The sequence below is a fragment of the Gobio gobio genome, assembly GCF_949357685.1.
Source record: "Gobio gobio genome assembly, chromosome: 1".
NCBI classification, from domain to species: Eukaryota; Metazoa; Chordata; class Actinopteri; order Cypriniformes; family Gobionidae; genus Gobio; species Gobio gobio.
The window spans coordinates 2732717-2752278 of record NC_137097.1 but is presented as its reverse complement, the minus strand read 5'-3'; the positions used below and the strand labels follow the sequence as shown (position 1 = coordinate 2752278).

Sequence of the window (19562 nt, the reverse complement as noted above, 5' to 3'; positions counted from 1 at the left end):
TGACTGTCTGTCTTGAGTTTTGGCACGAAATTTGACGGAGGCGTCCGCCTCGTAATTCTCTATGCAGGAAAAACCCTGCTGAGACGCAAGAAGAAAGCAAAAATATATATTTTTACTAAGGAAAATGACAAAAATAGTAACTAACAGTGACTTGGATAAATTACTTTAATCTGATTACTGGTTTGGAAATAGTAGTCAGATTAGAGTAACGCGTTACTGGCATCACTGGCCACAATATATAATTACTGTTGGAGTCCAGCCAAGTATGAATGCGAGTCACTAGAATATGTGAAGAGGTTGGTGGCAAACAGGGAGATCGCTGAAGACTTTGAGGGGATTGCTGGAGTAGAAGAAGCTTTACTAGCTATCCATACAGGTAAGTTTAGCAGGTAAAAGGTATGTTTCCAAATCATCGGCTAAACGAAGACTGAAGAGTGAGTTGATTCTTGAGTGCAGTACTGACGAATGCTCACATTTTTGTTGCAGATATATGATGCAACACAAATAACATTAAATAATTATTTTTTATTAGCTTGTTGATTATTAGTCACACAAACCCCTTTATCTAAACTTGTACTTAACCCTCGGCCACCCACATCCGCCATGTTTTGTACTGAACTAAATTCTTCTTCAAACCGCAATGGGTTATGGGCAATATTAGCTGTTAGAGTAAGCATCGATCTCCACTTCGGAAATAGTAGACAATCCGGGGTTTTTTTTTATTTGGGACGTACTAATTATAATTTTGAAGACTATTTAGGGTGGATATTATGTGAATTGGAACGCACCAATACAGTTTAGCATCATTTTATAAAAATATATGAAAAAATAATGCAACAGCTCATCAGATCTAGGTATACAGAGAGCTGTGTAATAAATAAATATAATATATTTATACATGAATATAATAAAAATGTAAATAAATAGAGATGACTTTCTACATTATGTTTCTTTATTTCTCAGATAATTGCCTTGGGTAACAAGGCTGCTGCATTTATACCAACACATCATATACTATTACAGTCACATCCAATTTCCAATCAAAACAGTACTTTACTGTTTATTACACAGTTACTCCTTTCATTATAGTTTTACTGATAAATGATCATATCATATTGACATCTCATTTTGTGCTATTGATTAACCATTTGTAATATACTTGGTAAACTACAGAACTTACAACATAAAGTCTCAATGTATTCATAAAGTACAAGCACTGAATAATCCATTAAAATATCTTAATAATTGTCATTGTAGACAGCAGTTTTTGGTTTGTCATGATCTCTTTAGCTAGATAAAATAATAAAACAAAATAATCATCATCATCTTAATCATCAGCAGTATGTCAGTATGTGCCACTCATTCAGCTTTAATACATTAAAATAGATACAGAAAGCAATTTTGAAGTGAAGTGCTGAATGTGTTTAAACCTAGTGTGATCTCAAGAACAAAACCTAAATTAAAACAATGATAAACAATGTTAAGTCCACAGTCTGCAGAACCCCAATTTGCTATTTTAGTGATATGTGATGTTAACAAGGAGTAGCTAGAGTTGCCTCTAGTCAATATTTCAACAGACTGGAGGAAAATTTAGTCATATTGGAATATCTGCCAATATTAACCTTTTTAAGCTAAATTAAAGCTAAAGTTAATTGCATTGTTTAATTAAGTACTATATTACCAACTAAATCCCCTTTTCACATCAAAATGACACAAATTTCCAATTAAGTCCTTGTTTTGAGGCTACAACAAGACTGCTTAAGAGAAATACAAATTACAAATCAAAAGTATGTGGAATTGCTCTCATCTTCACTCTGATATCCGTCTACACAGTTCTCCTCCAGGATTTTATTGAGAGTTGCCAGTGTGCTATTTGGATCCAGCAGAGTCACTAGAGGGACATTCACACCTCTATCATTAAAGATAAGATTCTGCAGAGTCATGGCTAACATTGAGTCAATGCCTATATTGAAAAGATGAACATCGTCATTCAGCTCATCCATCTCAACCCCTGTCGTTTCACTAATCATAGACCTCAGATAATCACGTGGTGAGGATGATTTCTTGGGTTGTTCAGGTCTAGATAAATCCAATCCAGCTTTACTAAAAGCTTCCTGTACTATTTTGAACAAACGTACTTGTAGTGATTTGTTCTGACTGAGAATGTTATTCCAGCTGTTTTTAAAATTGAATTTACACACAACCTGTTGAGGTTTGTTGATCAAGAGGCACTGCTCAAGACTTTCATGGATTTCTGGAATCTCCAAAAGCATGATTCCCTTTGCCTCCAGAAATCTTTGGAAATGGCCTTTGTTCAGAAGAAGACCAAGATTCAAAGCACCCCAATTAATGGACTGTCCAGAAAGCCCAATGTTTCTGCGGTACTGACAGAAAGTGTCCAAGAACGTATTAGCCGCAGCATAATTAGTTTGTGAGGCATTGCCAATGAAGGCAGAGATGGAGGAATAGCACACAAAGTAATCCAGATTGCACTGGATGGTAGACCGGTGAAGGTTAATCACTCCGTTTACTTTTGGCCTCATGACTTTCTCATAAAGAGTTTTGTCAAGACGTTCAATCAGCCCATCATGCAGGACAACTGCGCTGTGAAATACCCCTTTGATGGGACTGGATGGAAAAAGTTTTCCAATATTAACAATTGTCTGGTTCACTTGCTCAGATACAGAAACATCACATGGCAGAGACTTAATGACAGAACCCCAATGGCTACTGATCTGACTTATCTCTTCTTGCATCTGAGGGTTTGGATTACTCCTAGACAGAATGACTATGTTTCCTCCTCCTTTCTGAGCAATGAACTTTACTGTCTCAAAGCCCAACCCTGTTAGACCACCTGTGACAATATAGACTGAATTATTCTTGAATAGACTGTGTTTGGGCATCACTGGAATGTCAGACAGCTGGTTCTTGGCTTCACTGTCCAGGGCTATAATGGGTAGGATCTGGCATCTGAAGTATGATTCAGATCCTTTTACAGACAGAAGTTCAGTGTCTTGAGATTTGACTCTTTGAACAGATGTTGTGTCCAAAGACAAGGACTTCCTGTCCAAATGCATGGATTTCACCCAATGGTAGATGTGTGGCATTTGCATTTGCAGAGACCCTTTTTGCATGATCTGGGACATGAGGAGGACATGGAAGTGGACCTCATTTGTACCTTGGATTGTTGTAGTATTGAATGGAAATTCTGTCTGGTTGTCATAGACAAGAACAATGTCTTTGATGCCTCTAACACTGCTAGCTATTTTAGCGGTTTCTACATTATAAGGAGGTAGAAGAACAGCTCCCACAACTTCACTAAAATCAGATGACAGCTGATTGGCCTGCATGCTCACTCTGACATTCCAACCTGATCTGTTTGCAATAGCAATTAACATATTCATCAAAGTTGAGTCAGGAACAGTGGAGAAAATGCCCAATTTCCTTTGCTGTTTAGCCTTGGGTAAAGCCTTGTGCAAGATTTCCCAAGCCAGTACCATATAAGAGACACAAGGCATATCATTCAGGAATGAAATCCTTTTTGCTTTGCAGCAAACAGTTGCTGGGACGACTACTTTAGTAGTGGCAGCCACAGGGTAACAAGACACAACCTGATCACCAACTTTAAATTTGCTGACATCTTTACCCACAGCTGTGACAGTGCCACTGAAGTCAAGGGCTAAGAGCTTATGGTTTTCATCTGTGTGCTTGTTCCAATACAATGTCTGACCATAATTCAGGTCAGAAATGCTGACCGGGAAGTAATCAGATGAATGAACACAGATTTTACTGAGCTGAAGCTCAATATTTTTTCCTTGAATCAGTTCAATGGAATTATCCATTGGAGTTGCTGACACATTTGTCATTATATATGGGTCTGATGTCTGCAAGCTGAAGACTTCTTCATCCAGCATGTGGACGTTTCTTGAAGGGATTGCCATGGTTGGCAAAGGTGTGCGGGTGATTTCAGGTATGAGAATTGTGCCCTCATTCACTACTACCTCTGGATACTTGTTACAGGGGTATGATCTGAGAACCTGAACCAAAGCTTTGATGTCTTCGAAAGTGGCAGAGCCCACGTCAATCAGCTGGAAGGAAAGTTCTGGCAACTCAGCTGCACATGCTCTTATCATGCCTGACAGAACAAACCCAGGGTTTATGTGGTCCACTATGCTCTCAGATGACCTATAGGTTATTACTCTGATATCACCTGGGAAATTAAGTGCTTTGAGATATTCAACAAGCTTTCGGAAAATCTCACAACACCCTGCCATGCTGTCCAATACCTTCTCTGATTTGAGAGAGGTTAGGTCTGCATCACCCCACATGAACAAAATTTCCTGGAAGTTTTTCTTTGCACTTGAAATTTTCAGTTTTGACAAAAGAAGTTCAACTCCATCTTCCAACAGTTTGTTATGGTGTGAAGGAGACACATATCTAGATGTTGGGTCCAAGTACTGTTGCAAAGCTTCAGAAATTCCTACCTGGTCAGAAAAGACCAGTGCCTTAATCGGTGTATCAAACGTGGCAACTTCAGAGATGCTACTGAAATTGTTGTGGAAGAAGTACTCCTTGACTACTTGGAAGCGATTTCCAAGCATTCTGATCTTCACATCCCTGAGTTCAACCAACAACCTACCCTGTTTGTTGGCTAAGCAGCCACACAGGTTAAAATCATCTTCTCCCACATGTACTGCTCTCAGATATACAACCATCTCCTCTTGCAATGGTTCAAATACATTCAGGCTTCCAATTTGTGCAGGATATTTTGGTCTTGTTGATAGGTCATGCCCTATAGTTGCAGGAACAAGTTGCATGACGTAATCCAAGACCACAGGGTGAAGGTGATAGTTGTGTAATTGAGGCAGTAATTCCTGTGGGACCTTCACAGCACATATAGCCTCTCTCAATTCTTCCCCAAAATAAACAGCTGCATTATTTCTGAAGACAGATCCATACTCAAATCCTGCTTGACTTAAAAGTTTGTAGAGTTCTTCAGTAGTCATGTGGGATGTGCATCTTTTGGAAATACAGTCTAATGAAATGAACTGTTCTTCAGGAGTTCTACCTGGTTTTGCTTCTACTGTGCCAAATGCATAGACTGCAGAAGTAGACTGTATTTTGAAGTTACATGTGTTATCGGCCAAATTGTCTGAATGATCCAGCTGTACATTTAAATCTGGGGCATTCTGGGTGAAAACGTATGGACTCTGGAATGTTATGCTGAGCTTCAGAGAACTTAGTGGAACCTTTGGTTTTGCGTATGCCATGTAAGTTGCTAAACCCAACTCTGCGTAAAATGCCCCAGGAATGATGGCAACCCCACTCTGCTTGTGGTGCTGCAGGAAGGCCACTGATTCAGAGGATAGATCACAGCTGAACATTGAACTGTCTGTACCCATTTGTGTAACTACTGGATGGTTTCCAGTGGGACTGATCAACTGCAAGTGAGAAGCGAAGACATCTCTCTTCACATTATCAAACTGGTATCGTGGGTAGGGAAATGGTTGAGTTTCAAAACCTTTGTAGAACATTTCCCAGTCCACTTTGACCCCAAGCTCAAACAGTTTGGAAACAGCTGCAAGCATTGTCTCGTGATCTTTATCAGGCTGCACTGAGGGAATCACAGTGAAGTCATTTCCCAGAGTTTCAGTGATGTACCTCTGCAAAGATCTTCTTGGACCAATTTCAACAAATATCACACTTCTTTTGTTTTTAGCTGCTGACTTTACAGCTTGTTCAAATTCAACTGGTTGTCTGATATTCTTTGCCCAATATTCACCAGTAATAAAATCTGAGGAACACAAACTAACACCTGTCACTGTTGAGAACAATTCTGTCTCCAAATACTGTGCCTGCAATGAGCCTATACTCTGTTCCACTTGGGATAAGATGGGATCCATCTTGTGACTGTGGTATGCTGCTGGTACTTCTAAAATGCGAAGGAACAAATCTTTTCCTCTGGCTGTGTTGTTCAAATTCTGTTGCAACCTGTCAATGTCTTCTGCATCTCCTGAGAGAGTGCATGACTGAGGGCTGTTATAAGCAGCCAGGCAAACCCTTCCCGAATAAGATGGAAGAATTTTCAAGACTTCAGGTACAGCCATATTACTGACTACCAGCATTTTCCCTCCTGTCACAGTGCTTTGCAAAGAACTGCGAAAGTGGATGACTTTCACTGCATCTTCAAGTGACAGCAAACCAGAACAATGAGCTGCAGCAACTTCTCCAATAGAGTGTCCCAAAACAGCATCAGGACTGATACCCCAGTGTTTCAGAAGTTTGACAACAGCAACCTGAATAGCAAACAGAAGAGGCTGGACAATCTTTGGTTCAGACGGCTCGGTACTTTTCTCAGATTCACTTTCCAGCATCTCTATCAGATTCAAACGTCCATATCTTTGCAACAGAGTTTCAATCTTTACGATTTCCTCTCTGAAAACTGGCTCTTGTTTTAGGAGCTGCTTGCACATACCCTGATATGTAAGACCATTGCCACAAAACACAAAAACTAGCTTGGAGTCTGTCTTTGACGGCACAAGCTTTTTCTCCACAGCAGCCGTAAGTTTCTCTTTCAGATCTGCCAATGATGATGTTTGAAATACTTTCCTGTATTTGTGTTTCAAGTGACTTCTTCTACATGCGGATGTGTACAGTAAAGACTGAAGATCTGATATTTTCCCTGCACTGATCTGTTCTGCCGTATGTGCAATAATATTTTTCATGGATTTTTCAGAGGCTGCAGACGTAACAAAATACTGATGGGATTTGCTTATCAGCTGAGGTTTTGGCTTTTTTGACTGCACATATTGTCTGACAATTGCATGTGCATTTGTTCCACCAAACCCAAAGTTATTGATTCCTGCTGACCTCCCTGCTCTGCAGTCACTGCTCCACTTTTCTGCAGTGGTGGGGATTTTCATATTAAGAGATTTAACATCTATGCTGGAGTTTTCCACTGAGTAGAACAAGGATGGCACAATGGTTTCGTGCCGCATCATCAAGAGTACCTTTATGAGCCCTGCAATACCTGCGGCAGATTCTGTGTGTCCAATATTGCTCTTAACAGAACCAATGATGAGTGGCCCTGACTTTTGAGGTCTTGCTTTGGCAATGACTTTTGAGATGCTACCTGCCTCTATTGGATCTCCAATTCGAGTCCCAGTCCCATGAGCCTCAATGTACTGGACACTAGTCAGGTCAGTCTCTGTTGAGTAGATTTTTCTTAGCAGCTCCTCCTGCTGTACCATGGATGGTTTGGTGATTGGACTAACGGTGTGGCCATCTTGATTTACTGCAGTTTTGCTGATGATACCCCAAATATGATCATGGTCTTCAAAAGCCTGTCAAAATACAGACAACATATGGGTATTTCTTGCAGCAGTTTACTATTAGATATATTGCCGTCATAGTGCTGTGTTTCAATCTTTTTATTTACTTTTTTCAGAGGCTTTAATAGAACAACACCGCATCCTTCACCTCTGCCATATCCGTTAGCTTTGCTGCTGAAAGGTTTACTTGTTCCATCAGAGGAGATCATTTTTGCCTTGGAGAGAGTCACAAAAAGGGTCGGCTCCAATATACAGCTCACACCGGCACACAAGGCCATATCACAATCTCCTGTTGAGTGGAAAACAGATAACCACAACTTAGGGGGGTGGGGTCAGCCTATTGGCTAATAATTCGTTTGATTAATTCAATACATTTTAGGAACAAGGAGCTATAGCTTGTCTTGCTTCATCACCATTTTTACCAAGATAAAGACTAAAATATAGATAAATAAGTGTACTGAAATATGTTTGATGATATATTTCCCTGATACACCAGCACTCAATTTTAAGATAGTTTTCAGATGTTCAGAGGTTCGGTCTCTGTGTTGTTCATACAGTACCATCTGCTGTAGGACTACTTTTTAATATTACAGTAATTGCAAAATGAATGCTTGAAAATCAACAATTGATATTTGTAATGGCACACTAAAGCAAAACATGCATGAAACATAAAGCATCTAATGTAGTTTGCACAGTACTGTATATTAGTATATAGTATGCATACAATATACAGTATATGGACAATCTTCTTAAAAAGTTGATCCACAGGGTTTACATACATATTTTTGAGTACTACCTTGTTTTATGGCTTGACAAGCTAAGTGAAGGGCAACGAGAGATGAGGAGCAGGCACAGTCAATGGACAGTGAGGGACCAGTTAAGTTGAATATGTATGAGATGCGGTTGGCAGCTATGCTCATAGCGGAACCAGTGCCGTTGGTGTGGTCTATGTGTTTTGGATTAATCCTCACATTTGCCAGCTCAAAGTCTTTGTTCATTAGGCCTGAAAAACAATCAATCAACCAAAAAACATGTTAGCTAGCAATATGTTTTTTATCCATAGACACTTACTGTATACCTATTACAGTGCATCCTGAGATTAAGTGCCTTGCTCAAGGCAACAATAATTTGGGCTAAGAGAATATTTCAGTTACCAGTCCTTAGTTGTAGCCCCCTTGTGTGCTATTTGTGCTGTGACTTAAAGGTCCTGTTCTTCGTGATCCCATTTTTCAAACTTTAGTTAGTGTGTAATGTTGCTGTTAGAGCATAAATAATACCTGTAAAATAATAAAGCTCAAATTTCAATGCCAAGCGAGAAATTTTATTTAACAGATGTTCCCTTTCGTTCAGTCACTCCGATGTATGTCAGTGACTGACGAATGGGGGTTTCGTCTAGAAGCCAATTACCTTCGTGGTGTTTAACAGCGCGCAATGGCGTGCCAATGCCAAGGGCATGCGGAATTTGCATGCGTAACTCCGCCCCACCTCGTGGGTATATAAGGAAGTACGCTAGCAACATCGCATTATGTTTCTGCTTTGGAGCCAAGAGTATCTCTTCACTCCTTCAAGCCTGCTAACTGAGTCTTTGTCAGCCTTCGAGACGAACAGCTTTCCAGAGGCGTTGGATCTACGGCGCGTACCAGCGATCGCATACTGCCTGCCTGCTGATCTGCGCAGTGGTCCGTCTGACAGCTGGTGTGTGGTCCCTGGGCGCTTCGGCGTCTCTGCGAAGCTTCCTCTCTAAAAGAGCTTACACGTGGCACGTCCTTTTCAGGATGTCTCGCCCGTGTACTTCTAGGTGTGGCCGGTCACTGACTTCTTCCGATGGGCACAATCTCTGCTTGGTATGCTTGGGCGTTCAGCATGCTCAAGCAGCGTTTGTGGATGAGTCATGTTCCCACTGCGGGAACATGACCATCGCGGTGCTGCGGTCAAGGCTCAAGGATCTTCGTAATGAAGTGAGAGTCCCCTCAACCACACCCCGATCTACCGTGCCCCCCGTGGCCGGTACTTCGGCTGGTGGTCAGGGTGACCTGAGGGTTACGGTGTGGAACAAAGCCCCGACGCTCATGCCTCGGGCCACACCCCCCTCTAGCGCTCCGCAACCCGCGAGCGTTCAGACTGAAATCGCGGCCCCAGCTCCGGCTCCCTCGCGCATTTCGTTTGCCGCTCCGGAGGATGATGCGATGTCGGTCACCGCATCACAAGGTGGGCTCGAGTCCTCTGAGGATGATGACTCGGCTGTGCTGCCGCCTTCGGGCGCGCCAGCATTGCCCGAGTCGGACCCAGAGCTGACAGCCATGTTGTCTCGGGCAGCCGCGAGTCTAGGGTTAGAGTGGAACCCTCCACCCTGTACCGAACGCTCGCGGCTCGATGATTGGTTTTTGGGGACCCGCGCTGACTCACGTCAGTCCCCGCCCCCAATACCTTTCTTTCCCGAGCTGCATGAGGAGATTGCCCGGTCCTGGAAGTCCCCGTTGTCTTCCCGTGATCGGTCTGCAGTCTCCTCCGCCTTCTCCACCCTTGATGGGGCCGCGGCCAAAGGGTACACTGGGGTCCCCCAGGTTGAACGTTCTGTTGCGATGCAACTGTGTCCTCAGAGCGCTTCGACCTGGTGAGGCGACCCTAAGCACCCCTCCAAAGCCTGTCGATTCACATCAACCTTGGTGGCGAAATCGCACAGAGCTGCGGGGCAGGCTGCCGCCTCTTTGCATGCCATGGCGATCCTCCAGGTCTACCAGGCCAGGATCCTCAAGGACATGCACGAGGGTGGAGTTGATCCGGGGCTCTTAGATGAGCTGCGTGCTGCCACCGACCTCGCTCTCCGGGCGACGAAGGTGACCGCACGCTCCCTGGGTCAAGTGATGTCCACAAATGTGGTCCAGGAGCGACATCTGTGGCTAAACCTGGCCGATATGCGGGACACCGAGCGGACACGTTTCCTCGATGCCCCCATATCCCAGGCTGGCCTCTTCGGCGGAGCGGTTGAAAACTTCGCCCAACAGTTTTCAACCGCCCAGAAGCAGACTGAGGCAATCAAGCATATACTGCCCCGGCGGCCAGCTGCTGCTACCACCCAGCCGCCGGCACAGTCGCCTCAGCCTGCTCGCTGCCGAGGACGCCCTCCTAAGGCTCCCACCACTCCCACCCGGTCCAAGCAGCAGCCTTCACCCGGGCCGGGTCACGGAGGAAGCCGTAGGAAGGCGTCCCAGTCCCCTCAGGCCGCCCCGCACCCCGCTAAACGCCAGGCCAAGCGGCGCTCCTGAGACGGACGGCTCAGGGATGGGAAATTCTTTCCAGGAGATGGTGGCAGGACCACTCCTTCCCCCGGTGGAGGGCCGGGGGAGAATCCTTTGTTCAGCTGCTGGCCCCCGGGTCAGCAGCACCCTAATTTGGTCAATAAAAGAATTAACACTCCCATCCCTGAGCCCCCAGAGATCGGTGATGCCAGTGCGCGCCACCCACGGGTCCCGCCACTTGCATCCCTCTCTGTTGCCAGCCTCCTGGCAGAGCAGACCCCAGTGGAACGTGCGTCCTTCCCTTGTCTCCTCTGTCAGGACGCAGCCGTTAACCGCACCCCCACACCGGGACGCCCAACAGCCTCCCTTGTCCGGGTCGGTAACGCTGCATCGCTGCCCCACACCGGATACGTCTGTAGTCCGAATGACCCCGCTGGTGCAGTTCCTGGGAGCCTGGCTTCAGATTCCAGGGCTGTCCCGCTGGGTCGCGAAGACAGTCAGGCGCGGCTACGCGATTCAGTTCGCGCAGGTTCCTCCCTGCTTTCGGGGAGTCCGCTTTACTATGGTCGGGGCCAATGCTCCTGTCATGCGAGCGGAGGTTGCCACCCTACTGGCGAAGGGTGCGATCGAACCTGTCCCTCCAGCCGAGATGAAGTCCGGGTTTTACAGCCCCTACTTCATTGTACCCAAAAAGACCGGTGGGTTAAGACCAATCCTGGACCTGCGCATCTTGAACCGTTACCTACCCAGGCTTCCGTTCAAGATGTTGACAGCGAAACGCCTTTTCGAATGCGTTCGTCCCGGCGATTGGTTTGCAGCGATCGACCTGAAGGACGCCTACTTTCATGTCTCCATCCTACCTCGACACAGACCGTTCCTACGGTTTGCTTTCGAGGGGCGGGCATACCAGTACGCGGTCCTCCCATTCGGGCTATCTCTGTCCCCTCGCGTCTTTACGAAGATTGCCGAGGCAGCCCTTGCGCCCCTATGGCAGCACGGGGTTCGCATCCTGAACTACCTCGACGACTGGCTCATACTGAGTCACTCTCGAGAGCAGGTTTGCGAACACAGAGATCTGGTTCTCCACCACTTAGCCTGTCTGGGCCTTTGGGTCAACTGGGAGAAGAGCAAACTCTGCCCCGTGCAGAGGATCTCTTTTCTCGGTATGGAGATCGACTCGGTCGCCATGTGCGCTTATGAGTGCATATGAGAAGCGCATATGCGCTTATGAGATGAGCTGCTGACTTGCCTCCGTCAAATCGAGAGCAAGAGTGCGGTTCCACTGAAACACTTTCAGAGGCTCCTGGGGCATATGGCATCTGCAGCCGCGGTGACGCCGCTCGGATTGCTACATATGAGACCGCTTCAGCACTGGCTTCGCGATCGAGTCCCGAGATGGGCATGGCGGTCTGGCACGCTCCGGGTCCAAGTAACCCGGGCCTGCTTACAGACACTCACTCCGTGGTCAAACCTCAGTTTTCTACGGACCGGCGTGTCCTTAGAACGAGTTTTCAGGCATGTTGTTGTATCAACGGATGCCTCCACCGCGGGCTGGGGTGCCATGTGCAATGGACAAGCAGCCGCGGGCTCCTGGACAGGACCCCAGCGCCTTCTGCATGTCAATTGCCTCGAGTTGCTGGCAGTACGGTTCGCCCTGCACCGCTTCCGAGCGTTGCTGAGGGGTCAACACGTACTTGTCCGGACAGACAACACGGCCACTGTAGCGTACATTTTCCTATCACTGCTATGCAGACGACACTCAACTCTACTTCTCATTTCAACCAGATGATCCCACGGTTGGTGTTCGTATTGCTGCCTGCCTAACAGACATTTCTGCCTGGATGAAGGAGCATCACCTGCAACTCAACCTTGCAAAGACTGAACTGCTTGTGGTCTCAGCCAACCCAGCACTTCATCACAATCTCTCCATTCAGCTAGGATCATCAACCATAACTCCGTCCAGGACAGCCAGGAATCTTGGAGTTGTGATCGATGATCAGCTAAAATTCACTGACCACATCACTGCAACAACCCGGTCCTGCAGATTTGCGTTATACAACATTAGGAAGATTAGAGCCTTCCTATCAGAGCAGACCACACAACTCTTGGTCCAAGCTCTTGTTCTCTCCAGACTGGACTACTGTAATGCTCTTCTAGCAGGCCTTCCGGCATGCACTATCAAACCCTTGCAACTGATCCAGAATGCAGCGGCGAGGGTGATCTTTAACGAGCCGAAGAGAGCGCACGTCAGGCCTCTCTTCATCAGACTCCACTGGCTACCAATAGCCGCTCGCATCAAATTCAAGGCACTGGTACTCGCCTTCAAAGCAACCACTGGCTCTGCACCAATTTACCTTAACTCGCTTGTTCAGACATACACACCCTCCAGGAGTTTGCGTTCTACCAGTGAACGACGCCTTGTGGTGCCATACCAGAGAGGCATGAAATCACTGTCACAGACCTTTTCCTGGACTGCCCCCACCTGGTGGAATGACCTGCCTATCTCAATTCGAGCAGCCGAGTCTGTAGCCATTTTCAAAAAACATCTAAAGACGCATCTCTTCCAGCAGCACCTGACCAATCAAGAATAGCACTTAACATTCTATTCATTTTTCTGTCTGTCTAATTTATTTAAAAAAAAAAAAAAAAAAAAAAAAAAAAATCCTGTGTGTTCTGTGTTAGATTAACTGCGACTTGTTACAGCACTTGCATACTGTAGCCTCTGACTATTGTAGTTGCTTCTATTGCTCTCATTTGTAAGTCGCTTTGGATAAAAGCATCTGCTAAATGACTAAATGTAAATGTAAATGTAAATGTACATCAACCACCAGGGCGGTCTACGCTCCCGCCGTATGTCTCAACTCGCCCGCCATCTCGTTTTATGGAGTCAGAAGCACCTGAGGTCCCTTCGTGCTATCCACATCCCGGGAGAACTGAACCGTGCAGCCGACGAGCTCTCACGGATTCAGCCACTTCCTGGAGAATGGAGACTCCATCCCCAGACGGTCCAGCTGATTTGGGAACAGTTCGGCGACGCACAGGTAGATCTGTTTGCCTCCCACGACTCTTCCCACTGCAGCCTGTCCTATTCCCTGACCGAGGGCACGCTCGGCACGGATGCACTGGCGCACAGCTGGCCCCAGGGCCTACGCTTATATGCGTTTCCCCCAGTGAGCCTTCTCGCACGAGTACTGTGCAAGATCAGGGAGGACAAGGAGCAGGTCATGTTGGTCGCCCCGTATTGGCACGGCCAGACCTGGTTCTCAGAACTGCTACTCCTTGCGACAGCCCCTCCCTGGCCTATCCCTCTGAGACCGGACCTCCTCTCTCAGAGACGGGGCACCCTATGGCACCCGCGTCCAGCGCTCTGGAAGCTCCACGTGTGGCTTCTGGATGGGACGCGGCAGGTTTGAGTGGCCTGCCACCTACGGTGGCCGCCACCATCACTTCCGCTAGGGCAGAGTCTACACGACACCTCTATGCGTTGAAGTGGAACCTCTTCGTCACCTGGTGCTCTTCCCGCCAAGAAGACCCCTGGAAATGCCCAATCGGGTCCGTGCTTGAGTTTCTCCAAGAGGGGTTGAAGCGAAGGCTGTCTCCCTCCACCCTGAAAGTGTATGTGGCTGCAATATCTGCCCATCACGACCTCTTGGGAGACAAAAAGGTAAGTCAGCACGACCTGATCATCAGGTTCCTGAGGGGGGCGAGGAGACTGAATCCTCCTCGCTCTCCTCTCGTTCCCTCTTGGGACCTCTCAGTAGTCTTAAGTGCTCTGCAGAGGCCTCCCTTTGAGCCTCTGCGGTCGGTCGATATTAAGTTTCTGTCGATGAAGACGGCTCTGCTGACCGCATTGGCCTCTCTTAAGAGGGTCGGGGACCTGCAGGCATTTTTGGTTGACGAAGCGTGCCTAGAATTCGGGCCGGCTAACTCTCACGTGATCCTGAGACCCCGGCCTGGATATGTGCCCAAGGTTCCTACCACTCCCTTCAGAGATCAGGTAGTGAAACTGCAAGCACTGCCTTTGGAGGAGGCAGACCCAGCCTTGGCATTGCTCTGTCCAGTACGCGCTCTCCGCACTTACGTAGACATGACGCAGTGTTTCAGGACCGCAGACCAGCTCTTTGTCTGTTATGGTGGAGAGCGGAAGGGAAGAGCTCTCTCAAAGCAGAGGTTGTCTCACTGGATAGTGGACACCATTGTTTTGGCTTACCAGCAGCAAGGTCGACCATGTCCCCTTGGTGTGAGGGCACACTCCACCCGGAGTGTGGCCTCCTCTTGGGCTCTAGCGCATGGTGCCTCGCTAACAGACATCTGCAGAGCTATAGGCTGGGCGACACCCAACACATTCGCCAGATTCTACAATCTCCGAGTGGAGCCAGTGTCCGACTATGTACTCGCCCCCCAGAGGGGCCGGTAATGGACCAGGCTCTGGTGTCTTCGCTTGCTCGCCACTCCACTCCACGGACTGGATACGTGCGATATTCTCCTCAGGTGAGCTCCCCGAGAGCCCTGAGCTCCTCCAGCACTGTCGACGCCGACATCAGTTCAGTCTGCCCTTTCGAGCCCAGACCCTCATGTCCGGCCAGGTGCCCCGTGTGCATGGTTCCCTCCGGCGACCCCCACACGAGTATTTCCACCGTAAGCCTCGTTCCCTGAGGAGGGAACGGAGACGTACGTTCCTTTGCCACGTCAGCTGTGCTGCTGGAACGCGGAGTTCAGATCTTGGCTCCGCAGCAGATACATAATGCGATGTTGCTAGCGTACTTCCTTATATACCCATGAGGTGGGGCGGAGTTACACATGCAAATTCCGCATGCCCTTGGCATTGGCACGCCATTGGGCGCTGTTAAACACCTCGAAGGTAATTGGCTTCTAGGCGAAACCCCCATTCGTCAGTCACTGACGTACGTCTCCGTTCCCTGAGGGTTACATACGTAACCGAGACGTTCCCTTTCAAAGCCTACAGTGAACGGCTGGTTGGGACTACATCCCTGTACTTCCTGCTTTAATGACGTCAGTAGAACAGTTTGTTGAATAACCTCCTCCCACAAGAATACGTGAAAAAGGGGGCGTGGTCTTGTTGCTCCCGCGTGGAGAAGAGGAAGTGTTGCGTTTGTATAGTGTGTTTGTCGCCATGTCGTCGAGACGCTGTTATTTTCATCCCGGAGTCAAATCACATTTGTTTGGCTTTCCCAGGTACGCTGTACTTAGAGATCATTGAGCGTTATGGTAAGAGGCGTGACCTTTCCGGGCAACGTGCGCTAAGCTGCTGTCGAATCACAACACGGGAACCGCTGGCACAATCAGAACTTGTTACGTATTTCTGAAGGAGGGACTTCATAGAACGAGGAAATTCTCAGGCCGTTTTGAGGACAGTGAAAACAGCGGTATACAGATAAGTAAATTGTGTGAAAAATACTGTGTTTTTTTACACGCGAAACATGAACACATGTTATATTGCACACTGTAAACACAATCAAAGCTTCAAAAAAACACGAAAAACGGGACCTTTAAATTAATTAAAGCATAAGTGCACATATTTAGGTCAGGAGAAGTTAGATCCCTCTTGTGAACTGGGGAATTACTGAGAAAATTGATGTGAAACTTAACCATAAGTTGCTCCGAAGGCACTTCCCATGCAGTTAACCCATATATTTTTTAATTGGATTTAAAGACTCCAAACGTTACTTTAAAAAAAACAAAAAAAAAAACAATATATATATATATATATATATATATATATATATATATATATATATATATATATATATATATATATATATATATATATATATATATATATATATATTTAGCTTGTATGTTACCCAAATATACTCCTGTTCGCGTTCCACTGGCCTTTTCCATTGGCATCCCAGCATCCTCTAGGGCCCTGTAGGTGCACTGCAACAAAAGTTTGTGCTGAGGGTCCATGTTGATTATTTCAGTCTTAGTGATGCCGAAGAACTTGTGGTCAAACTCATTGAAGCTAGACAGAATAAAAGGCAAATGATGGGGTTATTGTTAGTTCAGACACTACAGGGATAGTTCACCCAAAAAGGACAATTCCATCACCACTCATCCTCATGTAATGTAATTCCAAATCTGTATGATTTATTTTCTTCAGCGGAACATGAAAGATGATACTAGTCAGTGGGCTCCAATCAACATAAAACCTCATTGACATATTTGGATTATATTGTTAAATATATTTTCACAAAAAAAAAAAAACTACTATATATATATATAAAATGTATTTTGTCCAGACATTCTTTCTTGTAGCTCCTTCTCAGTCACATTCCTCACTGAAATGCTCATTAGGGGACAGCCTTACTCTCCTCAGGTGTGAATCACAGCATTATTCATGTCAACAAAAAGTGTCTTACAAAATTTAAATCAATATACTGTTTTATATGAATGAGTGGGCAGGATGGTTTTGAAGAACAAATATCTAGGCAACAAGATCCAGTTCTCAAAAGTCTTGTGAACTAATGTTTAGTATGTGTTATATGGCCTTATTTCAGTGACTTAATTTTTTTAAGTTGAATGTTATTTTCTCAAAAATACAAACATGTTCATTTCATTTATTATACAGGAAAGTAGTGTTGTTTTTGGCGGCCTGTTTTAATTTTAGTTTTAGTCTAGTCTTTGTGTCAAGCTGTCATTTTAGTTTTTATTAGTTTTAGTCATAGTCATACTCTTTTTAGTCTAGTCAAGTTTTAGTTGACTAAAAGTCTGAGCATTTTAGTCTTATTTTAGTCAGAATTATCTATGACTATTTTCGTCTAGTTTTAGTCGATGATAACTGATGACATTTTAGTCAAGTTTTAGTCAATGAAAATTGTATTTTAGTCTCTTTTTAGTAATGCAATTCTTTTTAACCCAGTCAATATAGTATAAGTACGTATTATAGACAAAACCAAAATCTTCTTTTAGCCAAACCCATTTCAAACAATGTTATCTTATTATATTATTGTTATTATTCAACCATTACGGAAGATTACTGTGGATCTTGAGAGCTCGATTGTATACCGTATTTTCCGGACTATAAGTCACTTTTTTTTTCATAGTTTGGCTGGTCCAGCGTCTTATAGTCAGGTGCAACTTATATATCAAAATTAATTCATGCTGACTGACAAGAGAAAACATTTACGTCTACAGCCACGAGAGGGCGCTCTAAATGCTGCTCCTGGTAGTTGCCAAGGAGATTGCAAGCGGCCTTCTTGGTGTTACCGCTTCATGCAACACAACCACCTCTTTATGCGACTTATAGTCCAGTGCGACTTATGTTTTTTTCCTCTTCATGACGCATTTTTTGACTGATGCGACTTATACTCGGGAGTGACTTATAGTCCGAAAAATACGGTAATCATGCTATTCTGATTCAGTTTTTTTGTTAAATTAGAAATGTGATCCCGGTAGGTAAGGTGTGTATCAAGTAATACACCAAGATATTTATAAGTCTTTGTAGTGGCAAGATCTTGATTTGCAAACATAATAGAATCAACATAAGAAATACTTTTTCTAGGTGGATGAAAGTACATACATTCTTTTTTTTTACATTGATGGTCAAGTGGTTCTTTTTCAACCAGTCATGTAAGCACTGAAGATCAAATGTTAATTTTGAATTTATGACGTCAGGATTTGAGTCGGGGGGGGGGGGGGGGGGAATCACAGTATCATCAGCATTCTGAGTATTTACACACTTGATGGAGATCATTAATGTATAAAAGAAAAAGTAAAGGTCCAAGAATACTGCCTTGAGGAACGCCCCTATATCACAGACTTAAGATTGAGATGTTACATGATTAATTTTAACAGCTTGTGACCTGTTTGTCAAAAAAAAAGAAAGCATTTCTATCACAGATGAAGACAGATTAAATGAATAAAGTTCTGATCGTTCACTGTGTCGAAAGCTTTACGAAAATCAATAAAAACAGCTCCAGTGATGTGACCTTTGTTAAGAGCGTTACGTTTTTGTTCATTGAAGAGTAGTAATGCCGACATGGTAGATCGCTTAGCGCGGAAACCGTGTTGACAATCGCTGAGACAGTTATTAATTTCAAGATAAGAAATTAACTGGTTATGCAAGGTTTTTTCAAGCAACTTCAACATTGCTGTGAGTATTGCTATAGGTTTATAATTTAAAACAAGGGTAGGGTCATCAGATTTAAAAATTGGAGTGATTTGTGCTCTTTTCCAGTCAGTAGGAAAGTTCGAAAGCCTGATGCAAAGATTGATTAAATGCTGAAAAAGAGGTATAAGGCTATCAGCGTGAGTCTTCAAAAAGAAAGTATTTAAACCATAAATATCATAGGCATGAGATATTTTAATGAGCGCAATATTCTTATCACCTCGTTCTGTGAGATCTCAGAAAATGAGAACTGATCAGGTGTTAGAGAGAGAACAGGTGAGAAGGAAGAAGTTGCAAAATTGGTTGCCAATTCTTTAAAAGATGATACAAAATAATCATTAAAAACACTTGATTTTTTTTCTGAATCTGAGATAAGTGTACTCTGTTGGGAAATTTGAATATTCACATTCTTTTTCTTCTCATTCTCGCCGGTGATGACCTTAAGGGTCTGCCATAACGTCTTTGGGTTAGTTGCAGATATACTAATCTGTTGTTGGAAATAGATCGCCTTAGCCTTACGCAGTTTAGCAGTACATTTATTTCTAATTTGTATTAAATTATTTTTACTCTCCGGTGTTCGACTTAACCTGTATATTTTAAGGATAGAGGCTTTCTGTTTAAGGAGTTGCAATATGTCAGAATTTATCCATGGTAGTTTACTCTGCCTAGGTCGAACCTTGCTGGCAGTGGTATATTTATTCTGTATTTTCTGAAGTTTAGTGTGAAATTGCGTTAGAATTTGATCCGGATTTTCCATTGACATCTCATCGCTCCAATCAGTAACATTAAATTCCACATTAAATTGTGGTAATTTTGAAGTTGGTGTTTTTGGTACAGAGTGAGGAGCATGCGTTTTTTAAG

At 44.7% G+C, this 19562-nt stretch overlaps 1 protein-coding gene across 1 annotated transcript in view; it reads right to left on the bottom strand.

Annotated features, from left to right (window-relative positions):
- Window positions 1-1781: 1781 nt before the first annotated feature.
- Window positions 1782-19562, bottom strand: part of LOC307136916 (mycocerosic acid synthase-like polyketide synthase) — a gene marked incomplete at both ends in the record, with an annotated part of 31118 nt that continues 13337 nt past the window's right edge. The window contains 4 exons of the mRNA XM_079834293.1: window positions 1782-7343; window positions 7439-7620; window positions 8128-8334; window positions 16396-16556. Of these exons, the coding sequence (XP_079690419.1) occupies window positions 1782-7343; window positions 7439-7620; window positions 8128-8334; window positions 16396-16556 (6112 nt within the window). The remainder of the gene's footprint in view (window positions 7344-7438; window positions 7621-8127; window positions 8335-16395; window positions 16557-19562) is intronic.